The 25,306-nt window shown below is 41.6% G+C and overlaps 1 protein-coding gene across 2 annotated transcripts in view; it reads right to left on the bottom strand.

Annotated features, from left to right (window-relative positions):
• Nucleotides 1–1,124: 1,124 nt before the first annotated feature.
• Nucleotides 1,125–25,306, bottom strand: part of LOC109417867 (uncharacterized) — a 39,851-nt gene continuing 15,669 nt past the window's right edge. For both annotated transcript variants that reach the window (XM_019692045.3, XM_019692046.3), the window contains exons 2-3: nt 9,276–9,610; nt 1,125–2,358 (exon numbers count right to left, since the gene is read on the bottom strand). In XM_019692045.3, coding sequence (XP_019547590.2) covers nt 1,844–2,358; nt 9,276–9,471 — 711 coding nt within the window. In that variant the 5' untranslated portion in view covers nt 9,472–9,610 and the 3' untranslated portion in view covers nt 1,125–1,843. The remainder of the gene's footprint in view (nt 2,359–9,275; nt 9,611–25,306) is intronic.

Genomic DNA, 25,306 nt, shown 5'->3' with positions numbered 1-25,306 from the left:
AAACAAAGGATTGAAGCACTGTTTGTTTTGTTTCTTGTTTTTATGCACAATATACACACTAAGAATAAATCACCGAATTCGGTGAAATTTCACCGAAATCTCAACAGCAGAATTTTCGGTGAACTGTTCGGTGATTTTTTGATTCACCGAACATATTGTAAAGAATAAAAATGCTCATTTGTCAAATTCACCGAACATTTCGGTGATTTGTTTTACAGTTTTTCTGTGAATTTGTACTTTATTTACGTAGGTTTCTCAGCACTTTCGGTGATTTTTTTTACAAAATTTCGGCGATTTTCCAATTGGAATATTTGTGATTCACGGAACTGTTCGGTAAATTTTACTGCTTCCTCAAATCAAAACCATAATAAAACAAGTTTTTTTTTTAAATTTGAAATACTATTATTTATTCATTACGCTGGTCAGTGAGAGGGCAACACGCAAATTAACGGGACGAAAGTGCCTGTTGTCTTGTATGATCGTTCATGGGATGTTGCTCTTCCCAACGCGATGACGGATCCGGGAACTGCAATTCAACAGAATGACTACAAAAATATATTATTGTTGAGAAATTAGTACTTACTGGGAATACCAGCTACCAGCATCTCGCACTTCTGTTGAAAATCGTAAAATCTTCATTTTTGTTGTTCTGCTGTTCTATCTTTAGTTTGCCGATGACTTTATTATTCTCACGCAAAAAAATTAAAAACCTATTAATTTTTGACAGCTTGCACTTGGTAATATGACCGACTACTGGTTTCACAGAAGTTCGGTAAAAATCGCAGCGTACGGTGAAAATGTTAATGTTCGCCGAACCGTAGTGTAAAAATTTCACAGAATTTGGTAATTTGTTTGCATTTACCGAATTTTATGTGAAGTTGTGACAGTTGGATTGGAAAACATCAAATTTCACAGAAAGATCTGTGAAAACATGTTTTACAGTTTTGATTCGGTGAATTCTTTCACAGAATTCTGCGATTCATTCTTAGTGTGTAGCATTGTCTTGTCATTTTTCGTAATGGATATGTGCATCCAGCGCAGCGTTATTTCCTTCCGAGCACAAAATTCAAAACTAAAATTCATCACGTCAACAGTGCCAATCATGCATCCATTTCTGTGAATGGACATTTAAACCATATTCTTCGGTCAGCAACACTTAGTGGGCCTACATCTAATAAGGAATTCGTTTCATATTTCCCTCTCACTTCATCGCTACATTGAACGCTCGCTATGCATCGATGAGTCGAAAGAGAGAAGAAAAACTGCATTTTTGTTTCGGTAATTTACATCGATTTAGCTTCTTTATTTTCACTTACAGATCGTTATGTTCGCGCTCGCACATTCGTTGATTCACCCTTTTGGTATTAGGTTCAGTATTCAGCTCAGATCTATGACCACACTTTTACTTTTACCTACCTACTCTAACGCACACGCAAACAATTTGTTGGATCTCTCCGGCAAAAACATCCACATGAGCGGTCAATTAGAGGGCCTAATTAACCAAACTTATGTTTTAACTCGCAAATTCGCTTACATCCTAATGGGAAACATTACTAACTGAGTTAACTAGTGCCCAAGAAGGGGGCAAGACAGTCGCCACCTCCTTGAGGCGCAATAAATAAGTGTTGAACCTGCGCGATGAAGATCTTGTTTACACACGTGGTGAACGGTTTGTTCTCGCGTTGCCCAATGACCCGGAAAGCAAATTGACGTGATAAGTTGCACTTCTCGTGAACTGGCTTTCTGAACCAATGTGCACTGCACTCTCACGGGGGAGTTCATTGGTTGATTTGGTATTATTCTCTATGAGTTATTTGCTTAGCCTAAGGTGGTAGATCGCGCCCTATCGCTTTCGACTCGCGGGCTGCCAGCCGGAATACGGTAAGCTCTGAGGGCGTACGTTGGTCAGGGCGGTGGGCATTCCGTACATCTTGGTGTATGAGTTGATTTGCGATGGGGAAGCGTAGATCGGTTCGATGACGTCACTTCTCGAGTACGGGAAGACTCCGCTGTGGATGGTCGGGGAGATACTACTGTGCACCGTTGCCAGAGGTGGTACTGGTCCGTCCAACGACAGGTGATGGCTTGGGTCCGAATGGATATGGATGTGAATGTTCTTGTCTTGTCCATAGGACCATAGATCTTTCCCGTGGTGAGCTCCATAGCCATGTTTGAAAAAGTTGATCACCTTTGCCAGGCCAAGGCTGATGTTGATCACAAAGATGGACGAGGCGACGAAGAGGGTTTTGAGCGAGATTGCTACCAGGAAGATTAAAAGTGTCTTGATGCCACCCAATATGAACATCACCGGTAGCATGACGTTCTTGAGCATTCGTATCCGGCCAAATGTTCTCGGCGCTGAAAGTATACGGGGAAAATTTGATGATAAACTTATCTAATGGCATCGAATAATATTACATACAGTTGAGTCTCTTATTGCACTCTGCCTTCCACTTTACGCCACCGTTATTTCTCGACTGTCTTGAGTAATTAGCTGCCTTCAACAATTCATTTAGTGTGGTCGGATGACAAACGATAAATTTCCGTGGGCATGAACTGGGTGGCAGAGTTTAGCATCAGAATAAATTGTACTTCGCGTGATATTTTGTTTCGTTTCCCTATACAATTGGCTTTTCGGTCCGGATAAATTATGAGCGGATTGATTCTATTTCATCCGACGTTTCGGCCCTTGATTTGCGCCTTCTTAGCTTTTTTACAAGGAATTGATTTATATTACCACTTAGAGAATTAATCAAAACAAAATAATGACGCGACAACTTCATGAAATCTGCTGAAATTTCAGAATTAACGGATCCTTTACAAGTTCAAAAGCGATGTAGCAAATGTTAACTTTTAATGTTGACATAAAATTTATTTGCTTACTTAAAATTAATGATAATGATAGTGAAGGGGGTGGGGGGAGAGGGCTAAAGTATGGTTTTTATTTTTTTTCAACATGTTTTAAGGTGAAAATTCAAGAAATCCTATTGCAATGTTGAATTCAATCTTCAGAGGCACACTTCTGACAAACGAAACTTTGAACCAAGCTTCACTTGTTTTTCCTGGCTTTGTTCACTTGCAAAAAGAGGCAGCTTTTCTAAATCGAGCGCAGTTTAAGAATTTTCAAGATTGGTGCTCTTGGAAACGTGAGGAAGGTATCAAGTCGACCATATTTGTATTCGCTAATGTTTCTCCTTAACCAGAGGCGCGGCCACGTCCAATTACGTGGGTAGGACAAATGTATGGAATCATAGAAATGTGTTTATAGCAATTCTAGAACATTTTTAACATGTTGAACTTTAGTGTGGTTTATTCGAAGAAATTTGAAGCGAAAATTTGAAGGCCGAATTTCCATTTAGGAATTCCGAAGAAATACACAGAAAGGATTTCTATTGGACGATCCGAGAAATTAATTACTTGAAGGAAAAAAAAAGAGGCCTAATATACAATTTCTTGTGGAATCTTTGGAGCCATTTTCTTGCAATACCTTAACATTTATTGTTACAATTGATAAAGCATCTCCTAGAAAAATCTTTGATTCGTTGTAGCAGCTTATTTTGGAGTCCTAAGAAAAGTCTTCGTGGGAGCCACGAAAAAATTGCGATCTACCTGGAGCAATTTTTTTGAGCAATATCTGGAGTAACCATTGGAGAAATCGTTCAAAACAGCTCCATTCACAGAATCTCCAAAACTTTTTTATAATAACTGTTTGGTTAAACTTTTTACAGTATTTCTCATTAAATCCAAGCCAAATTTTGTGTCTACTTCTTGGTTTCTGAATACTTTTTTACAAGATATTGAAGTTATTCCAATAGAGTCACTAAAGAAATCCAGGTAGTTGATATATCCTGGTTGATATATAGTGGTTTACAAGAGTTTTATCTGAAAATCAAATGTTTTATAAAGCAACGACTGTGTTGCCTTCTCATAACTGCCAGAAAATGGCCGAATTCCACAAGAAACTATAGGGGATAGACAAAATGATCGGGACAGGAAAAACTTTCTCTTTTCAAAAAATGTTCAACTAACTAACAAACTTTTCGAAAAGTGCACCAAATATTTTCAAATTTATACTGTAAGTTCATCAAGTAGTTGTGTATCAGTGGTCCAAATTTGCGAAAAATTTAGCCATTCTCCACGAAGTCATAAAGTTTCATGTTAAAGGTAAATTTATCCGATAGCCAACTTTGAGCTCGCGTTAAGTACTGTTCCTTTGAATTCCACTAAGAATTTGCATCCTTTGACAGATACGAATTTCGACCTCAACTGTAAGGTCGTCTTCAGTGTCTTGTACTTGACTCGACTCGAGTGTCGAGTCAGTGTCAGTGTCTGACAGTCTGACAGTGTCGAGTCAAGTACAAGACACTGAAGACGACCTTACAGTTGAGGTCGAAAGACGTATCTGTCAAAGGATGCAAATTCTTAGTGGAATTTAAAGGAACAGAACTTAACGCGATTTTCTTCTTATTTATAGATATTCCCCTAACAAGCCCAGGTTAATCATCATCAACTTTGAGCTGTTATTTCTCCGGATTCAATGATCCGAATGCAATGAAATTTTGACCATCTATGACTTATATAATGATTTATGAAAAATCGTTGACTTAACCTAAAATTCTTAACACGGAAGAAAATTATAACGATTTGATTATTTTTCTAATAAAACACCAAATTATTTAAAACTTCAACATCGTTTCAAAATTCTAGATGCAAATTAAAGTTCATTTAATTTCCCACTAATTGACTTATATATAAATGTGTTTTGAAGGAAAGTAACAACATAGCCGCCAATAAATTGAAAAAGTACCGTGGTTGGGGGTGAGAATGGGTCAAAAAAGGATACTCAAAGATTGTTTGTTAAATAACAAATGCAAGTGAAGTCGGAATAACTTTTTATTTGGTATGTATACTCTTCTATGTGGTAATGAAAGTTTAGCAAGAAAGTATCACATTATATGAATTACTTACTAAACTACAAATGATTGAAAATTGACCCAATCTCACCCCTTAGAGGGGGTGAGAATGGGTCAAAGTATTAGAAGTCACCTATCTAAGAATATAAGTTAATTTTATTGATCATATCTAGTAAATCTATTTAAAATACAATGTAACCATGACGAATAAAAATTTAGGTAATTTTAAAGGATGATAAATCCACCTAAAAGGGCTAATACAACCAAAAAATGGTTGAAATTTGATAAAATAACGTTTGTATGTTATATCACCATTTTTAGCCATCATAATCATCCTCATTTAAAGTTTCAACCTCCAAGAGAGGAGGGAAGAAGATTACAATGAGGGAGGGAGGACAATATATGGACTGTCCTTCCCAGCATATTTTGTGGGTAGGACATGTCCTCCCTGTCCTACCCACTCCTCACACCACTGTCCTTAACGGTTGAAGCTGATCTTGCGCTTTAGAATTAAGTTAGGGTATGGCAGGAAATAATGCGAAAGTGTTTTTCCATTTCAAACCTCATTTTCATCTATTTCACGTTAATAAATGCATGTTTTTTACGTTATCATCTGTTATCCAGTTTACCTTTTTATAAATTATTTCTATTTGCAGTATTTTCCAGCGACTGCAGCTGAAGACAAACAGCCTTTTCAAACTATTGAAAATCAAGCTTTATTTCAAATTGCACATTTGGCAAAACAACTAACTCCATTTTCTCTTAAAAATAATTAAACATTTGTGTAGATTTCACCAAGAATGGAAAACTACAGCCCTCTTGATTAGTACTGAGAAGATGAGCATCTATACGCAGTTAAGGTGGAACATCTTAGAATACAAATATGGCAGCCACAATGGCCGAATTCAACCCCCACTCAGGTTTTCAATAGCACTAGTCTTGATAATCCATAAGCAAATGTGGCTGATTTGGATTATCTGCCTCTTTTTGCAAATGAACAAAGCCAAGATAAACAAATTCAGAGTGGTCAAAACCAAAAAATGAGGAAATTCATCTAGTTTTGCATGTATGTCTCCGTTTGAATTTTATGCAAAATATTTAAAATTAACCTTCATCCAGCCAACGTACATTTTCCACCTTCGGAAAAGCACAAAAATGGTCTTAACTTTTTTGTTTTTCGATGGATTTTGATGAAATTTTCACAACTTCCCGAAAAACTCTTCTAGTTTATGATGCCAGGGACATGGCTGCCTGGTCCACATGGTTCCGGAGTTATTCCGGATTGTCTTGGGGTACCAAAATTGGTTACATTCTTTGCGCAACGTATATCTCAAGATCCCGATGAGGTAGAGGTATAGTGTCTTCGGCGAATTTGTTCAGCAGGTTAAGAACTAACTGGCAACGGCAACTTTGGTTCGCGATTCGGCCGCTAGGTGGCGCCAGGAACAAAAACGTCCAAACCCTCATATCTCAGAAACCTGATAAGATAGAATGATGCTGTCTTCGGCAAAATTCTTCAGCAAGCTCAGAACTATCTGATAGTGAAGTCTTTGGTTTGAGATTTATCCGCTAGGTGGCGCATCGTGTCTGAAAAATTCAAACACGTATATCTCGATACCCTAATGAGGTACAAGCATGCCGTTTTCAGCAAAGTTGTTCAGCAGGCTAAGAACTATCTGGCAATGGCGTCTTTGGTTTGAGAATCGTCCGCTAGGTGGCGCCAGGGTCAAATATCCTCAAACTTCTATATCTCAGAATCCTGATAAGATAGATAGATAGATAGATAGAAGATCTATTAACGAACCATGGATGATCCGACGAAGTAAATTTATGAAGTTGTCATATATCGACCAACTTAAAATTTTTACATGCAAGTGTACAATTTTCTATTTGTAATCGGTTAGTGAATTGTAGGTATTCCATCTTGAGGGGAATCCATGGGGGAATCTTACTGACAGCTGCAAAACTGCACCGATGTGAACAATATACTCTAAAGATAAACTTTGCAAAATATGTAGAATTAAAAAGTGGTACGGTCAAAATTTGGTCACACCATTTTTTTCATAATTTTAGACTGCGTACACCAAAACCAGTAATGGTACATTATGTGTAGTTTATACCATAAAATTTTCATCAAAATCCATTAAGTATTGGTTGATGTATAGATAAAACCAACGACCTGCCTTTTTAAAATTTTGTACAAAGCGTTCCAAAGTAAATTTTCGCCAATTTTAGGACAGCGAAGCACAATTTTGATTATAGAACTATCAATACTGCTCCGATTCCTATAAACATTTTACAGTATAACACTATTATAAAAATATGTTCTTAGTTAAATTTTGAACCATTTTGTATGAATACTTTCAAAGTTGCAGCAGTTTGAATACGAAAAAAAACTGACCGGGTGTCACTTAAGAAAATATAACTTTGTAACGGCTAGATAAAGTTGAATGAAATTTTTACACAACATTTTGACATGCATACTTTACAAACAGAAAATTTTTCATTGAAATCGGTTAACTTATTCTTGCTATATAAATAAAACAATAAAAATGTGTTCTTATTTTTGAATCCTCTTTGTACAAAACTGTAAAATTGCAGATCTCAAGATTCAACGATATCTCCGCAAATACTAAACCGATTTTGATGAAAATTTTATGGTATAAGCTGCATACAATGTACCTTTACTGGTCCAAAAATCAGCTATTTTGGTGTTCGCAGTCTAAAGTTATGAATAAAATTGTATGACCAAAATTTGACCGTACCATCCTTTAGCAAATTGTTAAAATACACATAAATAAAAAAAACTGGGCAAAATTAGATTTATTTCGGTGAAGCAGGAAAAAAGTTACGCAGCTTTGAAAATGGCACAATACATATAAGCCATTACATGTTACGTTAAGGGGGCACAAATTGGTAAAACAAAAATTGAGGGGTGTTTTTTTTTTAATTTCATTATTTTTAAGAATATTTACTTGAAGCTATTTTTTCACAAGGGGTGAATATACAAAAACTCAACTCAAATAAACTTAAATTAATCATGAAAATGAAGATCCCCATATTTCCGAGTTATTCTAATAATTTGTGAAAAGCTTCCTGATTCCGAACATACACAGACAAACAGGCGCAACACCTAGAACAATTATTATGAAAATCACACTACCATGAAACATGTGGACATGTTTCACGAAACACTGCGCTGTGCAATATCGTCAACAGAAGGCGCTAGTGTGAAAGTTGTGAAAGCCACAACTACGAAGATTAAAAAGTATCGTTAAAAGTGGGAACGATGAACTTTTGCAAATGTTATGTCTGTTTATCTGTGATACATACATACACTCCCGATCAAAAGTCTGGGGTCACCCCCTCAAAAACATGTCATATTTTTAGGTCCATATCTCCGCCAATATGCGTCCAATTACAAAACCCTTGGTCTCGTTCAAAAGATAATAAGTCAAAGTAACTTTGAACATGATTTATTTGAAACTTTTACAAAAATATTTGTATGGAAACTTAACCCAAGTTTGCCAATTTTCTAAAAAATGAATGTAAACTTACGGCAGTGTCGCTGGGAATTGGGTTGACCATATTTTAAGATGAGAACGGTAATATAACGTATTTTCTACTAGCTTTCAACTGCTTTTTGCCGAACTTGGCTAAAAATATAGAATAATAAACCACATAATTTGTAAAAATTGTTGCAACATATTCGAAATCAGTGACCCCGAACTTAAAAAGTAAGGGCATTTTCAACACAAACGAGCATCGATCACTGAGATGGTCAATGTTACGCCATATCATAAAATATCGAAAATTTTGGACAATGTTATTTCGGATTATGGTATTTCTGATTTTTTGATGTATTATGCCAAATTTTCCTAATTTTTTTTTGATAAAAATACAAAAAATATGGTCTACTTTTGGTCCCGAAACCATGGAAACAAGAAAAAAAACTTGGCAGTTTGGCCCTTTCGTTGTATTTTTTTTTCAGAAAAATACTATTAAAAAATAAATAAATAAATAAATGAAATAAATAAATCAAATAAATAAATGAATGAAATAAATAAAATAAATAAATAAATTTACAATCGGCGAACTGGTTAAGTTCGAAAGTAATGATTTTTTGAAATTTTAGGTGTTGAAAAAAACTTTATCTTAAAATTGACCACCCTAATGACTCTAAATGGATTGGCCATACATTAATTCAGGAGTATTTCAAATGACTGTAGATGATTTATAATTTAAAAGTTCTATGCAATGATGACCTGGTGTTTGCGTTTCGACTACTTTCCTGCCAAAACCATCAAACCCTACAAGCGATGCTTCACAATAATCTTAAACCAGTTCCACCACCAATTTTACCCGAGAGCACGCCGTTGGAGCGATTATCCACTGCAGAAGTCTGCGCCGCATCGCCCGATTTGGTAGCAGCGGCGGTTGCCGTTTGAATTTCACCGCAAATTGTCAGCACTACCAGCACTAGGGTAATTGTCACCACGAGGAACGACGACGACCACGATGATGACGATAATGACGATGCTCTTCTGATTGATGCCATTTCGAGGGCTTCTGCTGCTTCTGGGGACGGTTTCGCACAGACTGGCTGCTGGCGCTGCACACTTCAGGCTTGGCCCAATCCAATCGATATGGATAGAGTTGTGGGTGAGTGAAATGAATTTCTCTGCTTGCCTGCTCGTCTGCAAATGGAGAGATGGATGGATCGATATAGATCGACTAAGTAAATATGTGGCGTGGAAAATTAAATTTTAAACGAGTCTCTCTGTTTTACTTTTGCGGTGGCGACTGCAGTAAGTAGCTACTGCCTATAGGTGCCAGCAACCGACCGAGGAAGTCGCAGTTAGTTAGTTGGAGGTGCCTCGCTGGTGGATGCTATAAATCAGTCATGGAGAGTTTGGGTTGACAACCAATTATTGGTTTTTGGACTGATGTGGGAATTTACGAGCGAATGCGAGATTGATGGAATTCGAAGAAAGTGATAACTACGTGATTGAATTTTACTTACTGTGATGGAATTTATTTTGTTTGTTTGATTGAATATAGGGAGACTAAAAATGTCCCTTAATAAAACATGGTAGACATCAATAAATCAATATATTTATGAAATGGGACCAAAATCTCACGGATTTTCTCAGTTTCTTCGACTGAATTTCAATGTTTCAACAAAGACAAATTGGTTATGGATATCGCATCATGTTTGCTACATCGTGTATGACCAGAAATGCCGAGACTCTATACAGAACTAATTCACAGAGAGAAAAAATATTAACATAAATTCAATTGTACGGACTGAATAGAATTAAATAGGTTTTTGACATAAACTTCAAAAATCTTCATAAAATCAGGTAATGTGGAATATGAAAGAAACACTTCGATCAGCACCTGAATGGCGTGGAGAACTAGGCACGGGAGAACACGACAACGGAGGAAACGACGATGCCAGGGCAGCGGTGGACGGAAATGAACCAACTCTCACGCTGAGGGACGTTAAGGGGCTGTCCATAAACCACGTGGTCATGGGGGGGGGTCTGGCCTATGAGCATTTTGTATGGACGAATAAAAATTTTTGTATGGACAAATGACCACGCGGGGGGGGGGGGGTTGAGAAGTCCCAAAAAAATGACCACGTGGTTTATGGACAGCCCCTAAGGATGCCATTCACCAGCTCAAAACCAACAAAGCAGCTGGTAAGGATGGTATCGCAGCTGAACTCATCAAGATGGGCCCAGAAAAGTTGGCCACCTGTATGCATCGGCTAATAGTCAGGATCTGGGAAACCGAACAGTTACCGGAGGAGTGGAAGGAAGGGGTAATCTGCCCCATTCACAAGAAAGGCGACCATTTGGAATATGAGAACTTCAGAGCGATCATTATTTTGAATGCTGCCTACAAAGTGCTATCCCCGATCATCTTTCGTCATCTGCCACTTTAAGGCAGCCAATTAATCGTCCCATAATAAATTAAAAATTTTCCATAAATAATTCGAAAATTGCTAATAAATAAATAGGGGTGGAAGCAATAATAAACTATAAAAGTTCCATAAACAATTAAAAAAGCGCATAAATAAATAAAAACTTCCCATAAATAATTGATTTTCGAGCAATAAAAAATGTCAGAATTTCCACAAATAAATCAACAATTGCAATAAAAAACTATATTTTTTCCAACAAAAAATTTCGAACATACTACATCTTAGAACTATGATAGAAAAACTGAAACTATTGTGCAAATTAACAGACAATCGCTTGCTGTCCGAACTCGCTAACGCTCGTCGGACTTTAAAAAAGGATAACATCTCTGTTCGCATTATACCGGGCAAATTCTTGGATCTGTGGATTGCCTAGAACCGAATCGACGCAGTTACGGTGCATCGGCTTTCGGGAACTTCGGCGGCCTTCTGCCGCCTCAGTTCCTCAATCCTCTATGCGGCTTCGCCGCATGGCTCAACCGGTTCTTTTACTTTGCTCATTATTTCGTATTTATTGCTTAAATTTCAATTGCTTTTTTGATGTTTTTCAATTGGGAATTTTTAAATTATTTATGGAAAAATCAGATTTATTTATGGAAAATTTAAACTTTTTTGTTAGAAAAAATATAGTTTTTTTATTGCAATTGTTGATTTTTATTTGTGGAAAATCTGACATTTTTTATTGCTCGAAAATCAATTATTTATGGGAAGTTTTGAATTATTTATGCACTTTTTGATTTGTTTATGGAAATTTTATAGTTTATCATTGCTCCCACCCCTACTTTTTTATTGGCAATTTCTGATTTTGTTATGGAAAATTATCACTTTTTTATGAGTCGTTTATATTTTAGCCGCCACTTTAAACGAGTGATTTCGTGGGAAGTTATCAAGTCGGCTTCATCGACGGCCGGTCGACAACGGACCAGATCTTTACCGTACGACAAATCCTCCAGAAACGCTTAAATACCAGGTCCCAACGCATCACCTGTTCATCGACTTCAAAGCGGCATATGACAGTATCGACCGCGCAGTTCATTAGAATCTCGCCGGGGACTGCGACAAAGTGACGGACTCTCATACCTACTCTTCAACATCGCACTGAAAGGTGTGATGCGACGAGCCGGGCTCAACAGCCGGGGAACGATTTTTACAAAATCCGGTCAATTTGTGTGCTTCTCGGACGACATGGACATTATCGCCAGAACATTTGGAACGATGACAGAGCTGAAACGTGAAGCAGCTAAGGTCGGATTGGTGGTGAATGCCTCAAAAACAAACTACATGCTGGTAGGTTGAACCGAAAACGACCGGATCCGTCTGGTTAGCAATGTTACGATAGACGGGTGTACTTTCGAGGTGGTGGAGAAGCTCGTCTACCTCGGATCCTTACTGACGGCTGACAACAACATGAGACGTGAAATTCGAAGGCGCATCATCAGCGGAAGTCGGGCCTACTACGGGCTCCAGAAGAAGCTGCGGTCTAAAAAGATTCACCCACGCACCAAATGCACCATGTACATAACGCTAATAAGACCGGTGGTCATCTACAGACACGAGACATGGATCATGCTCGACGAGGATCTGCAAGCACTCTGAGTTTTCGAGTGACGCGTGTTAAGGACGATCCTCGGCGGTGTGTAGGAGAACGATGTGTGGCGGGGAAGGATGAACCACGAGCTCGCTGCACTTTACGGCGAACCCAGCATCCGGAAGGTGGCCAAAGCCGGAAGGATACGGTGGGCAGGGCGTTTTGCAAGAATGCCAGACCACAACCCTGCAAAACTGGTGTTTGCTTCTGATCCGGTTGGCACAAGAAGGCATGGAGCGCAGAGAGCCTACGTTCTCCACGCCATTCAGATGCTCCTCGAAGTGCTGCTTCCAGCTTTCGATCACCTCACGTCCATCCGTCAAGGAGCCTCCGTCCTTATCTCTGCACATTTCGGGTCGCGGCACGAAGTCGTTGCGAAATGCGTTGAACTTCTGGTAGAACTTCCGTGCTTCTTGAGAACGGCACAGCAGTTCCATTTCTTCGCACTCCGCATCTTTCAGGTGGTACTTTTTCTCCCGAAAGAGACGGGTCTGCTGTATCCGCTTCTGTTTGTAATGTTCCACATTCTGTCGGGTGCCTTGCTGCAGCATTACCGCCCGCGCTGCGTTCTTCTCCTCCAAAATTGTTCTGCACTCTTCGCCGAACCATTTGTTTCGTCGATTCCGTTCCACGTACCCGATGGTACTCTCGGCTGCATCGTTGATGGCTGCTTTCACTGTGCTCCAGCAGTCCTCTAGAGAGGCCTCATCGAGCTCGCACTCGTCTGGCAACGTCGCCTCGAGATTCTGCGCGTATGCGGAGGCAACATGCGGTTGTTTTAGTCGCTCTAGGTTGTACCGTGGCGGTCGCCGGTACCGTACATTGTTGATGATGGAAAGTTTTGGGCGCAGTTTGACCATCACTAGGTAGTGGTCGGAGTCGATGCTGGCGCCACTATAGGTCCTGATGTCGATAATGCCGAAAAGGTGCCGTCCGTTAAGCAGAACGTGTTCAATTTGGGATGCTGTCTGCCGTGGTGATCTCCAGGTGTAACGATGAGGGAGGATGTGTTGGAAAAAGGGGCTACGTATGGCCATTTTTTTGGTGGCGGAGAAATCAATGAGTCGTAGGCCGTTTTCGTTTGTCTGCTGGTGGGCGCTGAACTTTCCAATCGGCGGTCTGAATTCATCCTCTTGGCCTACCTGAGCGTTTAAATTTCCTATGATGATCTTGACGTCGTGGCTTGGGCAACGGTCGTACTTGCGTTCGAGCTGCGCGTAAAATCCGTCCTTGTTATCATCAGTGCTCACGGAGTGTGGGCTGTGCATGTTTATTATGCTGAAGTTGAAGAATCGGCCGTTGATCCTCAACCTGCATATTCTTTCGTCGATCGGCCACCAACCGGTCATGCTCCTTTGCATATCACCCATCACGATAGAAGCTGTTCCCAGCTTCGCACAATGGATCCTGTCCAACACACCTCCTGCAGTGCTACGATGCCGAACCCGCAGTCCTTTGAAGGACTGAACAGTGGATCGGCGAGTATGCGGGTGTTCCCAATGATTTTGAGAGATCGGCAATTCCACGTACCGAGTTTTCAATCGCAAGTCCTTTTTGTTCACTGTCGTTGGTCTCGATTCGTATTATTCTGATGTTGATTTTCCGTTACAATGGTTTTTACTGCTGGCTCGTACTATGGTAATGTGAGCTTAGAGTCATTCCCTGGCACTCGGACGTTGATCAGCCGCCCTTAACATGGGGATCAGACGCTGTTGTGAGCCACTCCTCCTGGAGAACAGACGCTCAGCTTTGCAGAAGCAACCCCCTCCCCCCTTCCCTGTCAGCCTACGACCAAAGTTCCCACCGGGGATGGTTACCCAATCTTCCCTAAGGTTACTCATAGTTTCCGGCCGGTACCACGCTGAGGTAGGGATAAGAGTTGCTGGGAAGAGGCTAGTGAATCACAATGGGATCTGAATTGCGCAACATAGCTAGCCAATTGACCTACTATAAAGCATAATTAATTAACCCTAGCTGAAAATGCTGGGCGAGTAAAATGATTGCCCACGGAGTTGTCATTTTAGTTTAGTTACTCATTTCCACACAGGTCGCTACTATATTTAGTTTCCGAATTCCGTACCGATTGTTGCCAAATATTGCTGCGGTAGAAGCAAAATATTCTGACATCTTTGTTGAGAAGTACCTCGGAGGAACTATCGACCGGACGTCGTCTCGAATGTGATCCCTTCCACTGATGAATAAATACAACGTTGAAATTGGAACCGGCTGGGACACTACGAAACGGCCAACCACAGTGAAATCTGAGATCTCAATTATTGGGACATTTTTTAAAACATCCGGAGGGTCGGATCCTCATAAAAACCAGACGAGTAATCCACCGCAGGGATTCCGGCTTCAAAGTGATAGATTTTGATGAGAAGGAATTCCGAAAATAAAAGTTGAATGGAAGATTGGAGACAGTTTTGTAGGTGATTATGGATTTATGTATTCGAAACTATCAAGAGAATTCCTACAGCAATTCTTTGAGTTCCTTCTACGATTTTGGCAGGAATTATTTCAGTGATTCTGAGTTCCTCCGGGGATTCCTCCAGGAGTTCCTCCGGGGATTCCTCCAGGAGCTCTTCCGGGGATTCCTCCAGGAGTTCTTCCGGGGATTTCTCCAGGAGTTCCTCCGGGGATTCCTGCAGGAGTTCCTCCGGGGATTCCTGCAGGAGTTCCTCCGGGGATTCCTCCAGGAGTTCCTCCGGGGATTCCTCCAGGAGTTCCTCCGGGGATTCCTCCAGGAGTTCTCCGGGGATTCCTCCAGGAGTTCCTCCGGGGATTTCTCCTGGAGTTCCTCCGGGGATTCCTCCTGGAGTTCCTTCGGGGATTCCTCATGGAGTTCCTCCGGGGATTCCTCCAGGAGTTCTTCCGGGGATTTCTCCAGGAGTTCCTCCGGGGATTCCTGCAGGAGTTCCTCCGGGGATTCCTGCAGGAGTTCCTCCGGGGATTCCTCCAGGAGTTCCTCCGGGGATTCCTCCAGGAGTTCCTCCGGGGATTCCTCCAGGAGTTCCTCCGGGGATTCCTCCAGGAGTTCCTCCGGGGATTCCTCCAGGAGTTCCTCCGGGGATTCCTCCAGGAGTTCCTCCGGGGATTCCTCCAGGAGTTCCTCCGGGGATTCCTCCAGGAGTTCCTCCGGGGATTCCTTCAGGAGTTCCTCCGGGGATTCCTCCAGGAGTTCCTCCGGGGATTCCTCCAGGAGTTCTTCCGGGGATTCCTCCAGGAGTTCCTCCGGGGATTCCTCCAGGAGTTCCTCCGGAGATTTCTCTTGGAGTTCCTCCGGGGATTCCTGCAGGAGTTCCTCCGGGGATTCCTACAGGAGTTCCTCCGGGGATTCCTCCAGGAGTTCCTCCGGGGATTCCTCCAGGAGTTCCTCCGGGGATTCCTCCAGGAGTTCCTCCGGGGATTCCTCCAGGAGTTTCTCCGGGGATTCCTCCAGGAGTTCCTCCGGGGATTCCTCCAGGAGTTCCTCCGGGGATTTCTCCTGGAGTTCCTCCGGGGATTTCTCTTGGAGTTCCTTCGGGGATTCCTCCTGGAGTTCCTCCGGGGATTCCTCCAGGAGCTCTTTCGGGGATTCCTCCAGGAGTTCTTCCGGGGATTTCTCCAGGAGTTCCTCCGGGGATTCCTCCAGGAGTTCCTCCGGGGATTCCTCCAGGAGTTCCTCCGGGGATTCCTCCAGGAGTTCCTCCGGGGATTCCTCCAGGAGTTCCTCCGGGGATTTCTCTTGGAGTTCCTCCGGGGATTCCTCCTGGAGTTCCTTCGGGGATTCCTCCAGGAGTTCCTCCGGGGATTCCTCCAGGAGCTCTTCCGGGGATTCCTCCAGGAGTTCTTCCGGGGATTTCTCCAGGAGTTCCTCCGGGGATTCCTGCAGGGGTTCCTCCGGGGATTCCTGCAGGAGTTCCTCCGGGGATTCCTCCAGGAGTTCCTTCGGGGATTCCTCCTGGAGTTCCTCCGGGGATTACTCCTGGAGTTCCTCCGGGGGCTGTTCGAGCTCGCTTGGAAGTTAACCATCAATGTTAACTTCTTTTCCCGATCAGCCTAGATAGCTGTGTAGTGTCGGTAGCGGTTGTCTCAATTGGCTAACAATAACACTACGGACCGCCTGATCCAGTGGTAAGAGTCCACTAAACAGGTGACCCCTAATTCATGGTGTTATGCGGCTTTATGCTTACCGTGCCAAGGAATGAATGGTTAGGGGGTCTAATAAAAACCTAACCACAAACGGAGCCTGTGGAGAATCAGGGCGTCCTCCACAGTTTTACGCCCTTACTGCGCTAACCGGATCAATGGTGCAGTGGACCTTACGTTTCTCCGAGAGAATCAGTTGCCCTTCTTAAGTCTCAAATTTGAGGCTAAATAAGGGCGGGATTATTCAAATGTTGTAAATTAGCGTACATTACCATCTATATATGGGTTGGCGTTTTTCAATTGACACCGATTTGGTTTGTCGTTGATGTTTCCTTTTTGTGCTGTGATTGTGAAAAGTGTAATCCTGTCTAGTTTGGGTAGTGGCTACGGCTGGGAAACCTCAGATCAATTTTCAGCGTAAAAAGCGTGTCTAGCCCAAGTGGCTCTACTTCAAAAAGTTCATTTTCGTAGGGTAACTTCTGTATAGTTTACCTTGTGAACCCAGTTTTGCTTCTTTCATTATAAATGAAGTGTCGTGCCTCGAGCATGCTATATTTTAGTATGTTTCAACCTTTCCTTATGGATCCCTTCAAGCAAGCTCTTGTATTCAGCATCTTTTTGCTGATATTTGGCAGTATTGCTACGATGGTTACATCATCTGAAATAGCTCAAACATTAATTTGAGATGCTTCAGTTTAATGGATTACTTAGTACATAGTACAGTTCATGGATAACTTAACATAGAATTGCACCTAATCCAACTTTGCATTGGCAGAATTTGTCATGAGGTGACTGAATGGCATGTGTCAGATGAGGAGTCTCCATTTGACCTTCTTTGAACTTTTTAGTGTTCCTTCGCAAAATTTGCGTATTCAGGCGTCCCTGCTCAATAAACTAGGGAACCTGTACTAATTGGTTGCGACCACTAGTTTATTTGTGGACGCAGTAGCGCCCGTGGCAAGTTTTTTTTTTCAAGATAAACGGTTTAGGTTGAATAACAGCTTGTAGATTTTAAATAAGAAAAGTATAACATTTTTCTACGTTTTGAATAGAGTTTTTTTTTGGTGAATGCAATGCAGCTTATATTTACAGATGAAAATACTTCGGTGAAGTCACCGGACAGACAAACAGGGCTATCTGCGTTATTTCCAGCAACTGCTGCATTCGGTTGTCTAAGGCTGACAGATTCTTTTCTGCATTAAAATAATCAAAATTTTCAGCGTCTGTTGTCTGTGTGTGTGTTTTTTTTTTTAATAAAATGCTGTGTCTTGTTGTCTATGGTTGTCCCTGGTTTTGTTTTTTTGCATCTGACAGTAAAAAAAAGCATTAAAGTGTCAAATATTAAAAAAAAACATTAAATTTTCATTGTCTGTTTCTGTGATTTTTTCCATCAAATGCTGTGTCTGGTTGTCTATGGTTGTCACTGGTTTTGTTTTCTGCATCTGATAGTAAAAAATGATTAAAGTGTCAAATAATTAAAAAAAAATCAAAATTTCCAACGTCTGTTGTCTGTGATTTTTTCCATCAAATGCTGTGCCTGGTTGTTTATGGTTGTCGCTGGTTTTGTTTTCTGCATCTGACAGTAAAAAGCAGTAAATTGTCAAATATTAAAAAAAAACAAAAATTTCAACGTCTGTTGTCTGTGATTTTTTCATCAAATGCTGTGTCTGGATGTCTATGGTTGTCACTGGTTTTGTTTTCTGCATCTGACAGTAAAAAAGCATTAAAGTGTCAAATATTTAAAAAAAATCAACGTCTGTTGTCTGTGATTTTTTCCATCAAATGCTGTGTCTGGATGTCTATGGTTGTCACTGGTTTTGTTTTCTGCATTTCTAGACGAACATTTGAAAAGGGCCTATCTGCTTTTTGTAAACAAACATGTTTCTGTCTCTGCAGGGCCCATCTGCATCCACCCACGCACATCAACACCCTTAACAGATAGCTTGAAGAACACTCTTTCTGATTATGGTGTTGTTGTGCGTGGGTGGATGCAGATGGTCCCTACAGAGACAAAAACATGTTTGTTTACGCAAAGCAGATAGGCCCTTTTCAAATGTTCGTCTAGATTTGGCAGTAAAAAAGCATTTAAAAGTGTCAAATATTTAAAAAAAAAACAAAATTTTCAACGTCTGTCGTCAGTGATTTTTTCCATCAAATGCTGTGTCTAGTTGCCTATGGTTGTCACTGGTTTTATTTTCTGCATCTGATAGTAAATAAGAATTGAAGTGTCAAATATTTAAACAAAATTTCCAACGTCTGTTGTCTGTGATTTTTTCATCAAATGCTGTGTCTGGTTGTCTATGGTTGTCACTGGTTTTGTTCTCTGCATCTGATACTAAAAAAGAATTGAAGAGTCAAAAATTTTATTTTTTGTGAGAATTTCCCCGCGTGCTGCATCTGGTTGGCTAGTCACCGGACAGACAAACAGGGCTATTATATATATGATGATGATGATGATGATGTCTCGCTTCCATTGCTACTCCAAGAGAGTTTCATTATGGTTTTGTACCTACAACGCCCTCCATTGTGGTGTACCATAACTATTGCTTTGAAAGAAGCTTGTCCTCTGCGGTCTGTGCGGACCGCAAGAGGTATTCCTGAATGGAACTCTGATCTGTTCAAGTTCAAAATATCTTCGGATAAACCAGTCTTTTGTATAGTTACGGATCTTTAGCTTCCACCAGAGAATTATAGCTATATAATTGACTTAGTGGGCACTAAAACGCTCTGCTTACTTCAAATGTCCAGGAGCAAATGGTGTATTGTCCTATTTTTCTCCAGAGGGATTTGAGTATTTCAAACCTGTTTTGAACTCCTATAGTTTTCTATGGGATATTTTCATGGCGTGAAATTACTACATAGTTTTATCCCGAAAGGGTGCGTGCGTTGTATAAAGAAGGAATGAGTTCCTGGTTACCTCATTCTTTCTGAAATGCTTGAAACGCATTGTCGATGATCACATCTGTGATGTTCGTCTGGCTGACATGGCTATTCATGTGAACTCACATGCCTCCCAATTTGGGATGTCCACAGTGACTCTTTTACACAAAGTTGTATACGTTTTCAAGAAAGTACTCGCTCAAACGTTGTTTTTGCTTGGGTGATTTCTTGAATATTGAGGATGCTTTCGATGCCGTGCCTTTCAATGTCATATTGAAAGTCGCATGACGTCACATGCTACCTCCAATGAGCTATAGGCTCTCCTTACGCTTATGCGTTTTACAGTGTCCTTTTCAGGGCATTGATTAAACCTGTTGTGGTATGGGCTATGAGCTCTCGTTGCGCTCATGCGCTCATTCCCTCTTCTAGGGTACTCCTTCCTATTTCATCACCTTTCCCTTTCCTAATTCCCATCCCTTGTCCCATGCTCCCTCAGGTAAATGATGAAATAGGCTTATTTGTATGGCGATGGCACAAATGTCCCAAATGGAGGATAACGTGCCTCTGGAGCCGGCCTTCTGATACCTGGAGTTCCTCCGGGGATTCCTCCAGGAGTTCCTCCGGGGATTCCTCCAGGAGTTCCTCCGGGGATTCCTCCAGGAGTTCCTCCGGGGATTCCTCTGGGGATTCCTCCAGTAGTTCCTCTGGGGATTCTTCCAGGAGTTTCTCCAGGGATTCCTCCGGAGGTTCTTCCAGGAATTCCTCCGGGGATTCCTTCAGTAACTCCTCCAGGAATTCCTCCCGAGAATCCCCAAGAAATTCCTCCGGGGAATCCTACAGCAGTTTTTCCTTGGACTCTTCAAGAAACCCCTTGCCTCCGAAAATTTCTCCGAGGATTCCTTTAGAAATCGCTCCGGAGATTAAAGTAGAAATTCTGAATGAAATATTGCTATATCCTAATCGAAAGAGCTCATTTTTCTGAGTATAACGTGATTTTATTGCGATCCAATTCCTTTATTTTGATGGTTAAATAATTAAATCAAATTTAATTTTTGTGGATAGAATGACAGTTCATTCGATAAAATGACAGTTCGTCCCGAACAAAAAATTTTCCCCACACAAACTTTAAATGCATTTTAAAAATAATTCCCAGTCACCAAAAATTGTGAAATTTTGAATTTCGACTATTTTTTGGACGGAGAATCCGGTTATGTAATAATCTAAATACCCCTAAAGAATCCAATTCCTCCGGAAATTTCTCCAGCAATTCCTCCGGGTATTCCTACGGGGATTATTGCAGGAAATTCTCCAGGAATGCCCAAGAATTTATCCGGGGATTAATCCGGAAGTTCCTCCGCTTATGATTTCATAAATTTTCGTCATGATGCAGTGTACGTGTACTGTACATGCGGCATCATTTAATGCCGCAAATTTATAGTTATTTGTACTACACATAAGAAATGTAGCGTCGAAGCTATGTCACGGCATAACTCGTCATGATATCATGCCGATTTTTTATGGTGTATATCCGTAACATAAAAAAACACACAATTATCGCCCAATCATGACGCATTTAGCCAGTTTTGGATTCCAGATTTTTACCCGTGCTCGGTTAGTAGCCCCCGATACGGTATACCGTCTACCCCCGTTGGTTTTGAACGACACCTCATGCAAACTAACGGGGTACATTTTTTAATTTGAGCTTCTAGTAACCCTGTGCACATCGAAAAACACACTGATGGTAACCGTTTTTGCTGTTTTGTTTTGATTATGCGTTCCGTTTCACCGTTCCATGAGCAGAATGACGTTCGAACCATTTTTAGTTTGAACGATGTGCAGATTAGAGGGGGTCAAATCAAAAAGTGTTCAGATTAGATGAGGTCAAACCAACGGGGGTAGACGGTAACGCTACTATACTGCGCTATGTAATTTAGCTTAGTCGCGCACCGGTAAAGGTACTCTTAAGAAATAACGTCCAAGAATACAAACACGGCTAACACGGTTCTCGAATTGTACACCTAATCATGATTTCATGAGCACTTATCGCAAAGATTCATGAATCAACGCACTTGATCTTATTCACGTGAGTTTTTACAAGTGAGCAAAGCTAGAAAACAAATTCGTTGAGGCTTGTTTCTTTCATTAATTTGATTTATGCCTTGGAAGTTTGTATGCAAGTTCTAAATTAGTTTCCAAGATTTTCACCCTAAGTTAACAAATAAACAGTTAATTTTAATTAGCTCTTTCAAATTGATAAATCCTTTCCAAACAATCAATTCCGGTTCAATTTAAATTACATATTTTCCCTTTCATAAAGCTATTAAATCATATTTATTATGCTATTTCAATCCGCATGAACAATGACCTCTTCAACTTTCGTGTGCATCGATTCGATTCGTCAGATACATATTGCCTATTGCCAATGCGAACCTGCTCTCACTTTCCGTGTGGAGCAGTATTACTTCACTTTGGCGCGCTGGCGCTAATCATAATTATCGGTTATTGTGGTAATAGGAGGCGTTGTGCTCTTTGTGCTTATGCTATGATTACTGTTCCAATCGGACAAACCTCCTTCCCGGGTGGGCGTTACACCAGACACGGAGGGAAGTGCTAATTGTGCAGAAAGAAATGAACTTGGACTCCACTGCAAAGCAGCTCGTCATCATTCGTCGCGCACTTCAAGCCGTTGGCAATTGGACAAAAGCGGATGGAAGAAATAGGCACCGATCAACCGCCACCGGTGGCCGTCGTCACCAGCACAACTCATCATCATATAGCATTTCTTCGGGCTTCATTTCACTTTCGGTGACCTTCATTTAAATCACCGCGAGCATTTCTTCTCTTTGCTTTTTTATTTTGATCCGGAGCACGTTGACTTCAGTCAGTTGGTTTGAGTGTCATTTCGTAGAAACCTGCCGGTGTCGATGTTTCATATGGTAATTCGAATATGTGAGCATCGATTTGAATTTTTATCGCGTTTTTCAGGAAGATTCCTTTGCCTCGAACCCTATAGCTGCGTTGTTTTACAAGCAGTTAATTTTCAATATACGCCGAAATTGAGAACGATTTCGCGGAGTACGTGCATGGAATGAAGCGAACAGAGCCGGAACCAAAAGTCCCAAACCGGCTCTAGGCCAGCGCACCGGTGTAGGAGTCATCTTGGGCTTTCTACTGAGACAACCATCGACAACAATGGATTATCACATCGGCAGTGGTGGACGATCGACCCTCCGATCAACGCGGAGCTAAAGGTGGATCGGACACAGACACCCATAAAATTCGGACACTGAATAGCAATTATCGGTAAGTCGCGAACTGTGTCTGCTTCCGTCTTTTGTGGCCTGATGGGATAGGAATTCGACGGATTTTAGTCATTTGCCGTTATCTTTATGTGTAAATCGTGTGCAATCTAGGTTATCTAACGATCAGGGGAATGACGACGAGGGTCGAATCGCTTACACAATAATAGGAGAGATGCATCGTCATCTTCCTGCGTCTTTCGTTACTTTGGGTTGCCTTTTGCACAAGATTCTGAATAATAAGAGACAATGCAAATTATCTTATGTTGAGGGAAGTATGCCGTGTTAAATCACGTGGGAAATCTCTTTGAAACAAGATAAAAAGATTGAAACACCCCAGACAAATCGATGACGCACTATTGTGCTACGCATTTACTCTAGTTTAGGATGGAACGACGCTCATTTTGTTCTCTGTTTTTATGTGGATCAACATTTTTCATTACTGAGAAAGCACTATGAAAATTTGCTGATTTGATAAATAATCGGAATGGAATTCGATCAACATTTATCTGAAAAAAAAAAACTATCCACTGATCGCATGACCGACCAAAAGTGACTCTCACATTTACCCCTTTTCACTCTTTGGCGAGCGTTCGTGCGAGACAGTCGCAACTTTTCGTACGTCCGGTTTGTCTCCCGATTCTATCCAGTTCGGTGGCTTTTTCCAAAGTGCTAGTTTTCCGAGTGATCAAGTGTTGAAGTGATTATCCCTAGTGGGACGAGTGCGGTTGGCTAGGCCACAATTTTTGCCGCAAAAGTTCGTTTGGTTTGAGTAAAGTTCACGTTTTCATTATATCACGTGGCGCATTGTCCAATTATCGAGCACAGCAGTGCAGCACCCCCCGCACACCGCGCCGCTCGCGCGGCCGTGATCGGCTTCTTCCAGTGAGTACCCAAGCTCATCGTCGTCGACAGCAGCAGCCCACCGAGAGAAGAGCAGAGAGCGTTCAACCGGCGCACACCAGCGCAGCGTCGGGCGCTCAGCAGTAGCTCGCTTCCTCCCTGTGCGGGCCATCCGATCGCTTGGACCTGTCGTCGTCGAGCCTGTGGCTAAACAGAGTGCACAAAGATAAGTACATAAAGTTACCTCTCGTTGTTCCCCCCTCTCCACTGACTCTTTGATTAGATTTAATTTGGTACATAAGCAGTTTTTTCTCACTTTTCCTGTAGCGTTAATTTTGTCCCTTGTTTTTTGATTATTTGTCGTCCCCGTGATAGTGTTAGTTTAAGGTTTTTGAGTGCCCCGTGGTGGTAGTCAACTACCACAATGGGCGATGATGACGATGGCGGGGGTACGTCGTACCGCATCAACGAAGCTTCGTTATTGGCATCGGACTGCTCGAGCCAACAAGGCGATGTAAATGCTAATCCCTTTGTCTCCCTTCACCCTGGTGCTTCTGCAATGGACACCAACAGTAAATCTGTTTCGACGTCCCCCCGCCTCAAGGCCTACCCTCCCGACTTTGGCGGGCCATATGTTGTTTTCTTCCGACCCAAAGGCAAACGTTTGAACACCGTTCAAATCAGCAAGGATCTGACTAAGCGGTATTCTTCCGTTGTCTCCATTGACATGGTCGGTACAGCTAAGCTTCGGGTGACAGTAGGCGACCGAAAACACGCTAATGAGATTGTGGCCTGCGAGTTGTTTACACTTGAGTACTTCGTTTACCTTCCGAGCGCGTCGATAGAGATTTCGGGGAAGGTCGCCGACGCATCTTTGACCTGCGAAACGATCATGCAAGGCTGTGGTCGTTTCCATAATCCTTCTCTACCTCCTGTCCAGATACTGGATTGCCGGCAACTGCATTCGGTATCCCAGGAGGGCGAGAAGAAGGTTTACACACCATCTGAAGAATTTTCTGTGACCTTCTCCGGATCTGCATTACCAGATCTGCTGGTGATTGGCAAACTTCGGCTACCTGTGAGGCTGTATGTACCGAAGGTAATGAATTGCATCAATTGCAAGCAGCTGGGCCACACCGCTCAGTACTGCAGCAATAAACCTCGCTGTGCAACATGCGGGGAGAGACATGTGGACGGTGCGTGTAAAACGCCGCCCAAGTGTGTTTATTGTGGCAGCGACCGTCCACATGATCTGATTGATTGCCCAAGGTACATACAGCAGAAAAAACATCAAAAACGATCGTTGCAGCAGCGATCACGGCGAAGCTACGCCGAAATGCTGAAAAAAGCTGCCCCGACCGTTGAATCCCGTAACATCTACTCGTCTTTATCTCTCGATGATCAGGGCTCTGACTCTGAGGTCGGGGACGCCCGAGCAGAAGGGAATAACAACAGCATAAGTAGTTGTGTTATTCGGGCAAAATAATTGAATAATAAAATCGATAATTTCTAAGTTATTACCATAACATATTGTGTTATAAACTTGTCTGTCATAAGCGGCAAAATAACAAATTCCATAACAAAAAAATGTTCCTGGGAAACCATTTCAATAACTTGTTTTGTTAGTTTCAATAACAACTTAATAACAGTGGATTCGGAAAATATTTCA

Source organism: Aedes albopictus, chromosome 2 (genome assembly GCF_035046485.1).
Source record: "Aedes albopictus strain Foshan chromosome 2, AalbF5, whole genome shotgun sequence".
Classification (NCBI taxonomy): domain Eukaryota; kingdom Metazoa; phylum Arthropoda; class Insecta; order Diptera; family Culicidae; genus Aedes; species Aedes albopictus.
Note: the sequence above shows the minus strand (reverse complement) of the source record. Positions and strands in the feature narration are given on the sequence as shown.